The sequence below is a fragment of the Theileria equi genome (assembly GCF_000342415.1).
Source record: "Theileria equi strain WA chromosome 2 map unlocalized gcontig_1105316255037, whole genome shotgun sequence".
In the NCBI taxonomy this organism is placed as follows: domain Eukaryota; phylum Apicomplexa; class Aconoidasida; order Piroplasmida; family Theileriidae; genus Theileria; species Theileria equi.
In genome coordinates this window covers 410,306-426,665 of record NW_004668230.1, presented here as the reverse complement: position 1 = coordinate 426,665, position 16,360 = coordinate 410,306, and the positions used below count along the sequence as shown (strand labels likewise).

Genomic DNA, 16,360 nt, shown 5'->3' with positions numbered 1-16,360 from the left:
AGGGTATTCCAGCCCTTTTCTCAGGCTAACTCCGAAAAGAATAATAACCTTGTCTTTGTCATCCTTCCGAGTGAATAAGAAAAGACAAGATGAATACGCTACTATCCTCCTGGAAATTTTTCAAGCGCACAACCCATTCTATAGGTTCCAGTTAAAACTATAGTACATTAAAGCGAGAATGAGGGACTACCGAGGAAGAGAATCCAGGAAGAAAAGGTTCTAGACCCCATAGGTGTATTTCCGATGTAGAAGCACAGTCAGTAGTCTTTACGTTATTCTGACACACCTATAATAGTCTCCATATCCTATTCTACAAGTGTGCCCTCCTCGTGGTTGCTCCTCTCCAGGTTTAACCTGTCTATTGCAATGTGAATGGTCTACTGTCTCATTCTTGTTAGTCTCACATCCTTTGTCCAAAACCTTTTTTATAGACGCCGGGGTCATATTCAAACCATTTTTACAATATTTATGAGAGTCACTACCTGTGTCTTTACCATTCCTTTTCTACCATGGATGCTGGAAGAAGGAAGAGAATGGGCTTTTCCTGGTATCTTTCTGATTGTCTACCATCGGCTGTGGTTACATTGGCTTGTACACGCGTCCATCTATGGAGATAGTACTTCCCGATAAATCCTGTATAGTGAATACGATGGAAGGAGTAAGAGTATAAAAATGAAATGAGTTAGGAGTGTTTTAGCATTGTAAAACTGCAAAGTCGTGAAAAGACTACATTTGTGATGGGAGACTAGTGAAAAATGTATGCTCCCTTGAAACTGTGATTATCTAGAGACTCTTCCTTCTTGCGAATGAATGGTAGATCAAAGAAGGGATCACCCTCAGGTGGACCATCTTCATATACAATAAATAGATGCTCCTTTTTAACAAGAATCTCAGCCCTAACATCTGTACTAAAGGCACCTTTTAGCGTTTTACAAGCCACTTTTGTTGTACTCCAGGTCCAGAACCAGAATGCTCTTTTATTGGTGTAGTGAGCGGTTGGCCATAAATCTGAACTTTCCTCTGCTTGGCGATATGTTCTAATATATCCGTCTCCAAGGAAGGCAAAGATGACTTGTGTGAATGAGTACAAAAAGGAGTTGAGTGTATTCATCTTAGCAGCGGATTTACCCTTCTGTTTATCAACTCCGTTACTTCCTATACATCTAGTCATCTGTGCGGAGAAATCGTAGAGTACTGTGAAGAATCCGAGACCCCAAATGCTATTTCTTATACTTCTTGGTAGAGCACTATTTGGGTAATGCAAGGTGGAAAAGAATAGTATTCCACACATCACCTCTATTCCAAAAAACGCCCAGGCACCATGCCACCACGGAGCATCTCCAGTAGTCCATGGCCTGTCTGGACCTCTTCCTTTGGATATAAGGTACAAGAATAACAATGGTGGTACAGCACTCGTGAATAAAACTGCAACATCGATCTTGTAACCTCTGTCTATGCCAATGATTTTATACGGAGCTACTGATGGGTAGAACATGTTCTGTATACCATACCCAAATGCAACCAATAATAGTGGAGATAGGGCATTGTACAACGCTATAGAGAAACCCTCAGCTTCCTGAACTTGTTGTTGAGGTTGACTACCACCACTACTTCCAGAACTACCACTAGAACTACTAGAGCCTTCTTCACCAGCAGGTCCTTCAGGTTTATTCTCACTTCCATACGCAAATGCCCATATCACGGTAGTCACAGATATCAACGATATCGCACATATCAACTGCCAGAATACCAACCAGTAGTATATATTTGATAAGTTAAAATACTCAGAAATGACAATGAACGATATGTGATAGGAGGATGCCAGAATTCCGGATATGGGCAGTGCCGCGAGAAGGTAAATGATTTCATTACTGGCCAACTTAACACTGAAGACAAAGCACATTCCGATGATAAGAGCCACTACGACAACAATCCAGTAGTATAGTGTAATGTGACCCTGAGCTCCTCCTGAACAATATGTAAGAAACAAGGTTATGTGGGATAGTGCAACAAGCACGAACAGTCCGATGTTCAGTAATGGAATATGAGGTCCATTAAACTGTTCATAGGCCGTAGTAATTGTAATCCCAACCAATGAGAAGATCCTATAAGATATAATCATCCTGTTGATGTACAGGCCAACATATTTCTGAGGAATCTGAAATCTTCCTACTGTAAAGTTACCAGCTGATATTGCAGCATGAGGCATCTGGTACAGGGACAGACCAGCCAAAAAGGCTGCTGCTCTCTTTAGGCCGACATTGCCTTTCTGTGTCTGTTCCGCTGAAGTGCTATCAGTCATCTGACCTTCTTTCCGGACTAACAGCAGTCATATGTCTAGTCATTTAGACTCTTGGGATTGCTGTTATAGTATTACCATGTAGTCATTTGAGGTCTCTTGATTTCAGAGCCATTCTCAACTGCTGTGTCTCAATTAGAGAGTTGTGTCTATCCTCGCAACTATAGTACTAAGAAATCCGCCATCCTTTGGCTACAATATTATTAAAATGTAAGTCAAAATTGTACTCTATTAGACAACAAGAATGAGGGACTAGTGAGAAAGAGAATCCAGGAAGAAGAGATTCCAGACCCCATAGACGTAGCCTCGACATCACTGGCAAAAGCAAATTACTCTAGAATTTCTGATGCATCATAAGAATTACCATATTTTTCTCTCTGCAAATCCCCTTTCTTCCTCCGCAGGTGTGCTCATTCAGCCCCTGAATTTCCAGTAAAATGGTAATGTCTAATTCCGTAGATCTAACCTGGAGTGTCCATTTTACCGCAATCGTCCATCTTTAATATGCATAGGCATCTCATGTACAGTATCAAGTTTGTATCTTTGTTACTGGTTCTTCCATGGATAGCACATTTTTCCTGTCTCTGTCTAGGGACCTACCATTCTAGTAGACTAGCAACTCACATTCTCTAGAACATAGGAGTCTTGTCAATTAGCCTCCACTGTTAAGCCGTACTTGGCATTCTCTAGGCACTAACATGTTGTACAGGTTTACTATGATAGACTGCATTCAAAAATCTGGCAGGTATGAAGAACCTAGAGATGGGTCCAGAAGAGTCTTACCCACCTCCTTTAAATAGTGTGTATAGGGACTAACCAGTACCATTTAACTGCATTAGTAGAGTGTTTGTAGCTTACATAGATGGATAACCTGGACCATTTTTGAGTATGCATGTTCCACCTCCTTTAGATTTAAAAGAAGCTGAGACCATTCCAGATGCTCCGGGGGTATAAGTCACTCTACAAATCCACAACATTCTCTCCCATAACAGGCTTATTCTGACCATCTCTAGTCCACTGTAAGATAGTGGAGATGAATAGGCACCGATATCCTTGCATTTAGAACACCTTCTCTGGATCCATTCCAGCTTTATCTATAAAGAAGAGTCTTGTAGACTCTCCGTTGGTGGTTTACTGTACATTCCTAGTCCGTGGAATGTTAGTCATCAATCTCAGTCATCATTTAAAGATCTTCCTATACTATCATCCTAATCATCCTATACTACATTCTTAATCCTCATAAAACTGCATTTAAGCTCCCTCAAGAGATACTCCAGACAGTGTGTAGACAGAATCCTCCATAACTCCTTCCTATCTCCATTATCAATCATACATCTTACTACTCTACATTCTATGGAAGATTTTAAGAATATTCCTTGTATATATAGAAGGTACCCATGAAGGAATGAAAAAAAGTGGTGATAATTATCCCGACTTACGACATCGCCTCTTCTACCTACCACAATTATGAAATCGAACCAGATAATGGACAAAAGTTACACTGATAGTGAGTAATTTCATAAACAACCCCCAAATAGCGTTCCCTAGGATCCTCCTGTTGCTCCTGGGAGCTACACATTTCTGATCCTAGTCTAGCACGTACAAGAATAGGAATTAAAATATTACTGCATTAAGGCAACTGAGATGCTCAAAATTGCCGTGTTGTTGATTTTACAACTCGCTAGAGATTGAAACTTCATTTCCAGAAAGTGATGGCTTTGTGGACAGCCCATTCAGCCACTTGCCAAAGTATGGTAATACCGATGATACAGACTGTGGAGAGCTTAAAAAGTGAAATGATCCCTCTAGTTCTACAAATGTTACGTTCTTGTTGTTCTTAAAGTACTTGTCAACCATTCTTCTTGGCCCCTTGATGTCACACATCTGATCTCCCTTGGAGTGAATAATGAGCGTTGGAAGATTTCTAGGATAGTACTTCATGTTATTTCTGTCGTTTGTGTAGTCGCATGCTTTGAATAGGGAGTCGATAGTCCCAAATGTGGCCCTATGGGTGTACTGCAGTGGGTCACAGTATCTCAGGAAAAGCTCAAAATTTCCGCCATAGTTCAAGAGATCCTCGTATGGATTTATTTTTCTAGGTATAATGGGTGCGATTACCTTTAATATGTACAAGGAAATCACCTTTTTCCAATTGTAAATGTGGCAGTCAATGTTGAGCATTCCAGCAGTGGAAATTAGACCGTCTACCAACTTGGTCTCCTCATTGGCGTGCTTGTAGAATTCCTGTGCAGCCTGAATTATCAGATTGCCTCCCATAGAATTGGCATACAGTACGGTCCTCCTCTCCAGCTTGTGGGATCCGTATACCAGCGTCTCGTCCCATGTTTCACTAGGATCTCCAAATTTACCCCTCTTTACAATACTAATAAACTGAAGCACATCATAGACATAGTCTTTAAAGTTTTTGGTATGGCATCTGATGCCCTGAGCGGAATCTGAGAGACCGTGAGACTGCAGATCAAATCCGTATGCATTATAGCCTAGTCTGTTTATTGCTTCTAGAATACCGCCCTCGTACTCGTATCTTGGCGAGAGTTCCAGAGGATTACCATGGGTCAATGGGTCTTGAAAAATGTATCTGTACTTGTCAGCATTGGGAAACTCTGGAGGGGCTGTGTATCCACCCAAAGGATTCACAGCTGGTGAAAGGTCGTATCCATAACGCTCATAGTTCCAGGTCATATTTGACGCACAAAAGTCAGGTATGAATCCTCCACGGATGCCGTGAATCATGATGAAGTCTCCCTTGGCATTCTCAACCTTGGAGGCGTAACTTGTGAGTCTGAGGCCTTGCCTATTCTTAAAGCTTCCCATGATGATTTTACCGTTACCCTTGTGGGTGTACATTGGATCATCTCTGCCAGTAAGAACAGCTGAATACTCGTGCAAATCCACAGTTCTCCACTGGTTGTCCTGTCTCCTAAAGTAAAAGATCTGCCGTCCAGTTTTGGGGCCATATACAAAGATATACACGATTCTATCCCCTCCCTCGAGTTCGGAAATGTTGGCATGCAGACAATATTCTCCATCGGATGACTCCCAGAGAATCTTGTCCCCATCTACCACCTTGACAAGTGTATGCCCCGGGGACGGTATGTAGAGGGGGTACATGCGCTTGTGGACGGGGAAAATCGAGGGTTCAAACAGCTCGTGATCAACATTTGATATATCCATCGTCACCCTATTGTCAAATGTGGATACATCCAGTCCATACTTCTCCAAAGCACTTTTGTACTCGTCTTCCTGTACGGGCACCCATTCATAGTTTATCTTGTGGAGGTATAGATTCTCTTTACCACACCAACTAGAGACTATGAGATATGCCAGTTTCGGCTCATCCTTTGGGTACAGCGACAGATACATACACCTCTCATTTACATCCTTTGCTTCCCAAATTAACATGCCGTTGAAGATTTTCGATATGCGATAACCGACGTTTGGAACGTATACGAGGAATGGAAAGTTGGGAGAGTTTGTGACAAAGTACGTGGAACAAGTCTCTCTCTTTTCAATGTCAATCTCAATGGACTCAAAGACCGTCTTTCGTAGTACCATTTGGTGGAATGCGTCGTAAAAGTCTTCTTCCTTTGTCTCTGTCCATGTTCCAGCATTCTTGGAAAAGTAGAGGCATTTCTTCTCACCATCGCCGTCCACCAGGTAAACATTGGCGGAGCCTAGCGACCCATCGTCTTTCAGAGTTACAACGGCGTGACTACAGGAATGGCTGCCGGAATGTCTCCATAGGAGATTCTCTCCATCTACCACTGAAGTCATCCTGTAGCCATCCTTTGCAACGTACACCTTCGCAGGTATCCCGTAAGGCTTCCTTTCAAACACGTCAATGGATGAGGAAGCAGGCTTGGTGATGTCGATATCGAGATCCTTGGACCCTTTGCAGGGCAAAATGGCGTTAATATTGAACAAGAGTAAAGTACAACAGAGTGCAAATGTCCGTAACATTGCGGAATTCATGATGATTCTCTAATGGAGACTACAAAAACGGGCTTTTCCCTACGGTAAAGGAATCTCGCAGATGCTAAACCTGAGAATCTGCGAACAATTGCACCGAACCTTTAGAGGCGATTGCAACTCCCAGCGGTGTGGAGGAAGATTTCACGTCTGCAAAGCTTCCTATTCATGGTCCGTGGAAAAGGCGCCGAATGCACCCTCGATTAGCATCTTTTGCGGAGGGTCTCTTGGTGTATCTGGGTGTGCCAGTGTAACTTTTATATTGCCCTAGAAACAAAAAAGTCGAGGATTCCTAGTACCAGCTAGGGTATTGGGTATCCAGTCGGCGTACGGAAAGAGCTCCTAGCCAAATCACAGGAGGAAACCGTTAGAAATTAAGCTAAACAAGGTAAATGTGACGAAACATAAAAGGTGTAACCGCATTACCGATGATAAAGGAGGGATATATACCCCCACTAGAAGTCATGCATCGACGAACTCGTCATCCAGGCGATATTCCGGCGGTTCAGTGGCATCTCCAAAGTGTATATATTCCGTATGAGTTGTGGGATTCTCCCAGATTGAATGTGTGACCATCTCAGGTCCAACAAGAGGGACAGATGGAAGGGCACCAGGGATAATCCATTCGGACTCTTGCAAGGAATGAGTGAATCTGTGAATATAAACCATGTGATGTACGTTGCAAGAGTCCGAATGGATTATCCCTGGTGCCCTGAAAGCCGCCCTCCCGAGTATTCCACCTGCCCCTGTACATTGCTATTCTGACGTATAGCCACGTATCCATGAATTACTGCATTTCCGGTGACTAGTGTCACTCTAGTGGGAGTGTGTTGATGTACGTGTGTAAGGAAATTTGTACCGCCGCCGTTTTAAATTGTTGTGTTTGTGATACCAAGTCTCCGGTTGTGTCAACGTGACAGCTTGATATTTAATATCGCGCTGTATTTGCCTATTTCGCAAATGTACATACACAAAAGTGTATTCACAAGTAGTCCTTTCGTCAAAAAGCTTGTCTTTGCTCTTTGTGCCGCTGGACTAAACAGTCTCATGTAGACAAGATGCGACAGTGAAAGTGCTTGTGTTGTCTAGCATTAAATTAAACACTAATCCCATAACTGCTTCTCTTAGCCCAAACTTAGGGCTTCATAGTGAATATAATACAAATCCCTTGTTGTAAAAGCGACGTTGTGGCCCGTGACGAATTTCTAGTTGTCATCAGGTCCACCACCATCTATAATTGTCTGAGCCTAAACGTCTGCATATTCTTCTTGTTCTTTTTCTTCTTCCTCTTCATCTGCTTCTTCATCGTGTATAACATCATCCAAATCGTCATGCTTTGGAGCTGGTTTGTGGTCTGGACTAGATGTATTTTGGGCTAACTTGAGTCTATTAAAGTACTCATGTCTCTGAATTTTGGTCCATTTATTATCACCACTACGGTAATAGAGTCTCTTGAAAGCTGTCGGAGTTCTCACAAAAACTCTGATAATTTCTTCTGGCTTAGTACGCCTGTGATTGACAGAGGTGCACTTTTCACCATTTTCAGCAGTCCATACGGTAATGCTACCCTGAACCACATTGTTAAAGTAGTGACCTTCCTTTGAACTGAATGCCATGAGAATCGTACCATCAGATGTATTCTTGTTGAAAACTGTCGTGTTATTATCAACCTTTCCATGAATATCAAGGGTGCTTGTCGTTGCCAGTGAATCGTATTTTTTCTTTAGCTCAGCCTCAGTCGTTGGTTTCCTTCTTTTACTGCATCTTCTTTGAATCTCCATGGGATCTTCCGAAGGTCCTCCTGGCATAGCTGCTAGTTGCGGATTATCACCGTGCATATTTTTTGTACAGTCATTGCGAAATTCCCTAGGTTTTTCTTTAGTCTCCTGAAGTAAGTTCTTGAATGTATCACCTTTGATATATTCCCACTTGCCATTAGAAAGTTTACGATAGCCCACACCCAACTTGTTATCAGCCTTCTTATAAGTAAATTTAGCAGCCACTGGGTTATTGTCTGGTCCGAGATAAAATGTTGCTGCTGAGCATAAATCAGTGCCATTCTGACATTCCCAGACATCTTTACCATCAAAGGTAAGGTTATTCGGCTTAGCGTCATCCTTGGCAGTCAACTTTATAACATTAAGACCTTCATCTTTTCCGTTCTCAGCTTTGAATAGGGATTCGTCAACTTTGAAGTCTTCATGGGATGGAGTTGGTGGATCATCGTCATCATGCATCTTATGTTTACACTGCCTATGAAATTTCCTAGACTCTGGATCTGGCATGGATCCTTCGACTGCAGGTGGATTGTCGTCACGCTGACGTGGTGTACATTTCCTTTTGATTTCCCCAGGGTCAGGTATGGACCCTGATTCAGGTGGATTGTCATCATCGTGCATCTTGCGTGTACAGTCTATTTTAATTTCCTTGGATCCAGGACCTGGCATGGATCCTTCGACTGTGGGTGGATTGTCATGTTTAGTTGGAGTGCAGTCATCTTTAAATTCTCCAAGTGTTTCTCCAGTCTCTTTAAGTAACTCCTGGAATGCATCACTTTTGATAAATTCCCACTTGTAGTTAGAGTGTTTGCGATAACCTACACCCAATTTATCATCAGCCTTCTTATAAGTAAATTTAGCAGCCACCGGGTTATTATTTTGTCCCAGGTAAAATGTTGCTACTGAACATAAATCAGTGCCATTCTGAGCCTCCCAAACTGTAAAACCTCCAAATGTGAGCTTGTTAGTAGATGTACCATCCTTGGCTGTGAGCTTGAGAGTTCTAAGGCCATTCTCTTGTCCCTCTTCAACATTGAACAAGGATTCATCAACTTTGAAGCTGTCGTGAGATGGAGTTGGTGGGTCATCGTCATCGTGCATTCTGGGTGTGCATTTCTTGTGAATTGTCCTAGAGCCGGGATCTGGTAGTGCTCCAATATTCTGTGCCTGTTGAGATCTCACTTCCTGAAGCAGCTTCTGGAATGCATCACTTTTGATAAATTCCCAACCATCACTAGAATGTTTACGATAACCTACACCCAATTTATCATCAGCCTTCTTATAAGTAAATTTAGCAGCAACTAGGTCATTGTTTGGTCCAAGGTAGAAAGTAGCTACTGAACATGAATCACCATCATTCTGAGCCTTCCATACATCTTTACCAGCAAAGGTAAGTTTATTCGGCTTAGCGTCATCCTTGGCAGTCAACTTTATAACATTAAGACCTTCATCTTTTCCGTTCTCAGCTTTGAATAGGGATTCGTCAACTTTGAAGTCTTCATGGGATGGAGTTGGTGGATTGTCATCATCGTGCATTCTGGGTCTACACTGCCTATGAAATTTCCTAGACTCTGGATCTGGCATGGATCCTTCGACTGTAGGTTGTGAGGTATCATCATCCATCTCCGATGTTTGTTTAACTTCTTCAAGAAACTTGGTGAGGTCATCCTTCTTGAGAATCTCCCATTTTCCATCTACAAGCTTGCGATAGCCTTCTACTGTTGCACCATCACTTCCTCTGTAGAATCTGTACAAGGCTGCCACTGGGTCATTATTTGGTCTGAGATAGAACGTCGCTGAAGAACAACTATCCCTTGGATCACTACTCTCCCAAACTGTCAAATTGTCGAACGTGAGCTTGTTAGTAGAAGTACCTTCCTTAGCCTTGAGTTTAAGAACTGGAAGATCATTTTCAAGAGAGCTCTCTAGGTCGAATAGGGAGGCATCGACCTTGGATTTGAGATCAGGTGGAATATCGTCGTGCTTAGTTTCAGTGCAGTCTCGATCAATTTCTTTAGATTCCGGATCTGATGGGTCTTCCGTGTCTAACAGGCCATCCTTTTCATCAGGTGCAGCTTTAACGAGTTTTTCCCATGTGCAGTGTTCTCTAATTCTTCCGAGGTCTTTTTTGAGTTCTTCAAGTAACTCATCAAGTCCTTCCTTATTTACTGAAGTCCATTGTCCACCTGAAAATTTACGATAGGTTTCGAATACCTTTCTTCCCTTAACAGTGTATGTAGCAGCTACAGGTCCACTTGTTCCCAGGTAGAAGATAGCCGACAAACATGCATCACTGGGACCCTGACATGTCCAAAGTGTCTGACCATTAAATGTAAGTTTTCCAGCCGTAACTCCAGTCTTAGGTGTCAACCTTAAAACTGGAAATTCGCCTTCATAATCTCCATCTGCGTCAAATAGAGTAGAGTCTGCTTTGGACTTTAGGTCCAAAAGATCAATTTGGATTGGGGTTGTATCTTCATCACTCATCTCTGGTGCTTGTTTAACTTCCTCGAGTAGCTTGGTGAGGTCGTCCTTCTTAACTTGGGACCAGTTGCCATCTGAGAATTGGCGGTAACCTTCTACTGTCTTGCCATCATTTTCTCTCTTGAATCTGTAAGAAGCACCTACTGGGTCATTGTTTGGTCCAAGGTAGAAAGTAGCTACTGAACATGAATCACCAGCATTTCTACCTTGCCATAGTGATACACCATCAAATGTGAGCTTGTTAGTAGATGTACCATCCTTGGCTGTGAGTTTAAGAACTGGAACACCGTCTTCTTGTCCATTCTCTACATTGAATAGAGATTCGTCTACCTTGAAGTTGTCGTGAGATGGAGTTGGTGGGTCATCGTCGTCATCATGCATCTTATGTTTACAGTGTCTTTTAAATTGCCTAGACTTTGGATCGGGTAAAGATCCAATGTTTTGTGCCTGTTGAAGCTTCACTTCTTGTTCAGGGGCAGACCTTACCTTCTCTTCTACATTATCTTTGACTGCTTCTGGAGATTCTTTTGGTCTAGCGGCATCTTGAAGTTCCTTGAGCTTTTCTGCATGTTTATTCTTGTCATTAACCCATTTTCCCGTTTCATCCTTATGGAGGAAGAGAGTGTGATCCTTTCCATTTTCTTTCTTGCTCAATGTTACAACATATGGTTTATCTCCTTTAAAGTAGATTAAAGCCGATAAGAACAGTACGCTTTTGTTTCCGCTCCATATGGTTTCGTCACCATAAACAAGCTTTGTAGGCTTCTTCTTATCCTTTGGTGTGCATGTCAAAAGTGGCACTCCATTAGAGCTAGATTCTCTCACATCAAACGACTTTGCATCAACCTTTTTAGCACGTTCACTCAGAGTTACAGGCTTAGCTGCTGGTTGTTGTTCTTTAGCTTCGTCTTGCTCTTTCTTGGCACCACCCTGGAGATTTGTAGCTGGATTTTGTTCCTGCTTAACTTCAGGAACAGACTCTGGTTTATTCTCCTCTTTACTACCTTGTTGAGCCGGTGACTTATTGGTTGGCTCAGTAGCCTTGGGTTCTTCCTTAGGCTTGACTGGTGGCTGTGCATTCGCCTGTGGTTGCCCCTGAGGAGTCTGCGGAACAGCTTGACCTTGTCCCTTGACAACCGGAGCATCTCCTGGCTTGGCCTGTGCCCCTTCTTGTTGAACAGCAGGAGCTCCCGTTGGTTGCTGACTAACCTGTTGAGCAGGTGGAGCCTGTGAAGCAGCTGGAGTTGCCGGCTTGGAAGTCTGCTGGGGAGTTATGGGATGATCTTTTGCTTCCGTCTTGAGCTCCTCAAGTTTCTTCTTATGCTTGCTCTCATTACCATCTTTCCACTGCTTTCCATCATGGTATCTGTAAACCTTTTTATTCTCACCGTTTATCTCGAGTACGGCCAACTGCGGGGCAGCGAGGCCGAAAAGGACCACAGCTGATTTGCACGTCTTGCTCTTATCCTCCCAAATTTTATCTCCTCCGTACGCCAACTTTAGTGTTTTAACGTTTTTCTTGCCTGTGCAGGTAACCTGCGGCACATTGTCGGCATACTCGACTTTGACGAGGTACGAGCCTCCAAACTTTGTGAGATCTGGAAGAACGCGCTGAGCGGGGGCGCTCTGCTTCTTGGCACAATCTGCCGCGAAAAATGAAATACCCAATATGAAGAAGAGAATTTTCCTCATCTGGTGGGTCAAGAAGAAAGAAGAAGAGGATGAATAGCGAGTTTATTCCTCGGGGCCTCTATGGGGGAATTTGGCAAAGGGCCGGGGAATTGGAGCGTTTCTGCCCTCTGTCAGACTATCACTTTCTTCATGCCGATTCTTCTCTCTTAAAACGTTGTGATGGGCCGAAATGTGTCTGTAAATCGGCCGGAAATCGCGTCCCTTGCCCACCAGCATGCCGTGGGAAGGCCAGAGCCAAAGAGGGAATATTGGCTAAATGTGCACTTGTCAAGTGTAGATGTTAAAGACGGCGTTGTTTCAGCTCTGATTTACCGTGGAAGGCCCGAGTATGCCGAGTCTAGTCGCCAAATCGTCCCTGGCGCTACTCAAGGGAGGCTTGCTGAATGCACTGCAGGGTGTAGGAATTCGCGGGTGTAGCTCTGCGTTTTTAAGTGTTTTGAGCTCTATGGAGCCGTTGGAGTGGACACGTGACCGGGTCACAGCAGGAAGCCCTGTCTTTGCCATGGAGGTACCTGGAAGATCCCCAGAATGATGCAGAGAGGAAGGGTACCTAGAATGGGCGAGTACTAGCGGAGCTAGGAGGAGCTTAAGCGACTAACAGGAGCTCTTCTGTCTAGTAGGATTAAGGTCATTACTGGAGTGCAACGGAAGGAAGAATGACCTACCGACGTCAAAGACTAGGTAGTTTAGCGACCAGCGGGAGCTTAAAGAAGAGTAATGAAGACTCTATGAGCCTAGTGAGTAGAGGAGTCTTATGAGTATACACAGTATAGGAGCATAGGCGACCTATGGGAACCTGTCTATTCCTTGGTAGATGAATGAGTTGCCGCTCTGAGATTCTCTATTAGTTCCTTTCTTAGACTTATTAAGACTATCTTTAGAGACTCTCATTCTACTAGTGAAGCTAGGAGGACGACAAAGGAGTACTAGATGACCATAGGAATCTAGAGAATGATAGGCTAGGCAGTAGACATGAGAAGTATCTAGAAGAATGATCAGTGAGTTCTTCTTGCCTTATTCCTTGCTAGAAGAAGAGTTGGGATATGCCAACCCATTCATCCAAGGATTAATTCTCATGGCTAATCATAATGACAATCCTTCCTACAGTAGTCCTCCTAGCTCTGCTAGTAGAATGAGAGTCTAAAGAGCCTACTGGAGAAGCTCCTATACTCTGTGTACTAGCCACTTCTCCTCTACTCACTCCGCTCATAGAGTCTCTATCACTCTTCTTTAGGCTCCCAGAGGTCGCCATTGAGCTCCCTATGGTCGCCTAAAGACATTCCATAGTGATCTACTCCCTAGTCTCTGACGTCGGTGGGTCACCTGTTTCAGTACTCCTTACAGTAGTACTTGCACAGTGAGAATCCTACTAGACGGAAGAGCTCTTCATCCTCCCTATGGTCGGATAGTCGCTCTAGTCCCTCATTCTTCGGGACATTCCGCACTACGGATGTCCAGTCCTCCTTGCGTTGTACTCCAATAGCGACCTTAGTCCGCGTCCCATTTCCCGTTCAAATAGGTCAAGTTGCATGAAGAATACCTCCTTGTGTATCCTAGTCCAGCCGTTTTCGCCCATCTCAAAATAGGCAACTTCGTAGCGGTCTATGTGCCTCAAAAATAGTTGGACAAACCTGGGACTTCCATCTACTCCGTGGATAATGACATGCTCACACTTCACCTCGTCGGATGACCACACGATCTCTGGACCATCTATGACCGTTTTTATATCATAACCACAAAAGGACTTGCACATTCGTGCCAGCATTCCAAACGAGGGGTAGCTATTGACCATAAATGTGCAGAGGTCAATGTTCCTTATATTCAGAACGCATTCATTGGAGAGTCGGTAAAAGAGACTGTCATATTCCCTCTCCGTTATCTCATACCAGGTGTCCTGAATTATCTTGTAGTGGTTGTATCTGAATTCAGAATACCTTCTCTTCGCCTTGAGGTACGCCAAAGGCTTCCTACCGCCAATCTGGTGGATCATAATGTACATGCATCTCTCCTCAGGAGCAGCTTCCCAGACAAGTTCGTTGCCGTTCATGACCCTCGTAATCTTTGCTCCTGGCTGTACGTGATATAAAGTGCAGGAACCCTGCGTACATGTGCAGCCAATGTTCCTGGCCAGCTTGGGATTAATGCGCTCTGCAACGTTCAGTGTATCATCCACAGAGCACACAAACTTTGTGCATATCAAGATTATGAGTGTCCTTAGGCATTCCATTGTTGTTTTCCGTATAATTTCTGGCAAATGAATGGGCTGTTGAGTAGTCTAGTCTCCCGGTGATAATGGTTAATAATGTTATCCAGGGTCGACAAGTGAGATTTCTAAAGGCTGTTGAGAGAATGGTGAGTTAAAGAAAGTGCGTTTATTTGCTTCTAAAATCCGTGCACTTTATTCCACTCAATTTAAAGCTCTAGACATCCGCATGGGCCAGTGACTTGAAAGGTTGGCCAGTCCTCGTAAGCCACGACTGTAGAGGAAAGGTAGAATCTGAACAAGTATCTGTAACTTAGTTAAAGACAAAGGCGATAAGATGAGCGATGAAACTTTTTTATTCAAGAAATGTTTGCATGAACCCGTACAAGGGGCTATGGAGACTTTTTACAAGAAACCTTGAAGATGTAACGCATTATAAAACAACAGATGGAACAAAACACTGACTGTTATGGATTTAGAAACTCTAGACAACCTCAAAGCCACTGTGTACGGTCAAATGTGGTGGAGAGTATAGCTGTGTAGGTCACCCCTTTCTTGCCGTACATTGCAAGTTTAGCGCAATATTGTCCGTATTATGAAAGTAGGATTTGTTTCTGAACAATTTTTCCATTACTTTACGTGCTACTGTCGCTGGGTATAACGGGAATGACGCTGATATGTCGAGTCTTGGGTGGAGAAATACATGTGCATGCATCCGCAATTGCGGAATGTTTTGTGGATTCCGTATAGTAAAGAGGTTTATAATGGTATTAAAAATACACTTGATGGAGTATAGGTGACTAAAGGTCCGAATGCACGTTTTTATCTGCGAGTGCATTTTACCAGAATGGCGGGACTCTAGACTCTGCTTCAGGCAGTTTTACTCGCTTTAAAAACATTCAATGTCTGTATATTTAGTCTTACAGTTAAATTAGTGGTCATTAGGCCACCTCTTGTCTTTAAACACGCGAAACAACCTTCATATCCATCGTTGGAATTTTGGACATTGAGAATGATTCATCTCGTTCTGCCAGCACTTATTCACCTTTTTTCTGACATTAAAACTGGAATAAAGGGGACCCTAGAGGGATCGTTTAGATGTTATAGAAATGGAAAGAGAAATAAATTAAGATTCTAAAACCACAATTGTGGTTTGCTAAAATGGGAGTGTATAGTGCATTCACTCAGTCTCCATTTGCTCATAGGGACGATCGTTTTCAATGCATTCAACGACCCTGTAAAACTCTTCCTGGTTCGTTGCATCCCATTTGTTCTGATGTTTAACAAAAAAGAGAATCTTGTGGTCATCTCCGCTTGTTACGAATGCATGCACCAATTTTGGGTTCCCGATGTTTCCATGTAGCACGAAATAGTCGCACTTTTCTTCCTCCCCTTGTGCCTTCCATATGCTCTTTGGTCCATTTGTAATTTCCTTCAGCCGGTACCTTTGGTCCGGGAAGTATATCAGCGAATGGGTGCCAGCAGAGGGACACTCTTTTACCCTAAAGAGCTCCGTTTCGAAGGGAGCGTCAATGTCGAACTTTATGTTCAGAACGAGATCGCGTAAGATCTCGCTATACATGGGTCGGCTGATCTCTACCCATTTGCCTTGCAGATTTCGGAAATGCAGAAACTGGTAGCTTCTTCCATCCCAAATGTTGAGATAGAGCAAAGCTGGCTTGCCACCTGAGTTGTGTATTTTTATATTTTTGCAAAATTCCAAGTCAGTTTGGACCTCCCAAACTTCATCCAGGCCGTCCACAACTTTGTCTAGAAAGAGGCCCTCCAAGGGAGTCAGTACCAGATAGGAGACCCTGGGATCATAGTAGTGGATCCTTGTAAATCTATCATCGCTATCAGCCCTTGAAATGTCCAGAGTTATCCTGGCTCCCATGATTCTGCCGAGTAGAAGAA

General features: G+C 43.3%; 5 protein-coding genes across 5 annotated transcripts, besides 1 other annotated feature; all 5 read right to left on the bottom strand.

The window, feature by feature from the left end:
* Window positions 1-745: 745 nt before the first annotated feature.
* Window positions 746-2,302, bottom strand: BEWA_036750 (conserved hypothetical protein; the record flags this gene model as incomplete). The annotated part of the gene is made up of 1 exon (XM_004833034.1): window positions 746-2,302. One exon carries the CDS (start codon window positions 2,300-2,302, stop codon window positions 746-748), a length of 1,557 nt encoding a protein of 518 aa, XP_004833091.1.
* Window positions 2,303-3,908: 1,606 nt separating this feature from the next.
* On the bottom strand, window positions 3,909-6,292 carry BEWA_036740 (conserved hypothetical protein; the record flags this gene model as incomplete). Its single annotated transcript, XM_004833033.1, has 1 exon — window positions 3,909-6,292. One exon carries the CDS (start codon window positions 6,290-6,292, stop codon window positions 3,971-3,973), a length of 2,322 nt encoding a protein of 773 aa, XP_004833090.1. The 3' UTR covers window positions 3,909-3,970.
* Window positions 6,293-7,536: 1,244 nt separating this feature from the next.
* BEWA_036730 (hypothetical protein) lies at window positions 7,537-12,243 on the bottom strand (the record flags this gene model as incomplete). The annotated part of the gene is made up of 1 exon (XM_004833032.1): window positions 7,537-12,243. One exon carries the CDS (start codon window positions 12,241-12,243, stop codon window positions 7,537-7,539), a length of 4,707 nt encoding a protein of 1,568 aa, XP_004833089.1.
* Window positions 7,552-7,593: a microsatellite.
* A 1,444-nt stretch (window positions 12,244-13,687) lies between the features above and the next one.
* Window positions 13,688-14,470, bottom strand: BEWA_036720 (conserved hypothetical protein; the record flags this gene model as incomplete). Its single annotated transcript, XM_004833031.1, has 1 exon — window positions 13,688-14,470. One exon carries the CDS (start codon window positions 14,468-14,470, stop codon window positions 13,688-13,690), a length of 783 nt encoding a protein of 260 aa, XP_004833088.1.
* Window positions 14,471-15,626: 1,156 nt separating this feature from the next.
* On the bottom strand, window positions 15,627-16,340 carry BEWA_036710 (conserved hypothetical protein; the record flags this gene model as incomplete). Its single annotated transcript, XM_004833030.1, has 1 exon — window positions 15,627-16,340. The coding sequence occupies one exon, from the start codon at window positions 16,338-16,340 to the stop codon at window positions 15,627-15,629; it is 714 nt and encodes a 237-aa protein (XP_004833087.1).
* Window positions 16,341-16,360: the final 20 nt, after the last annotated feature.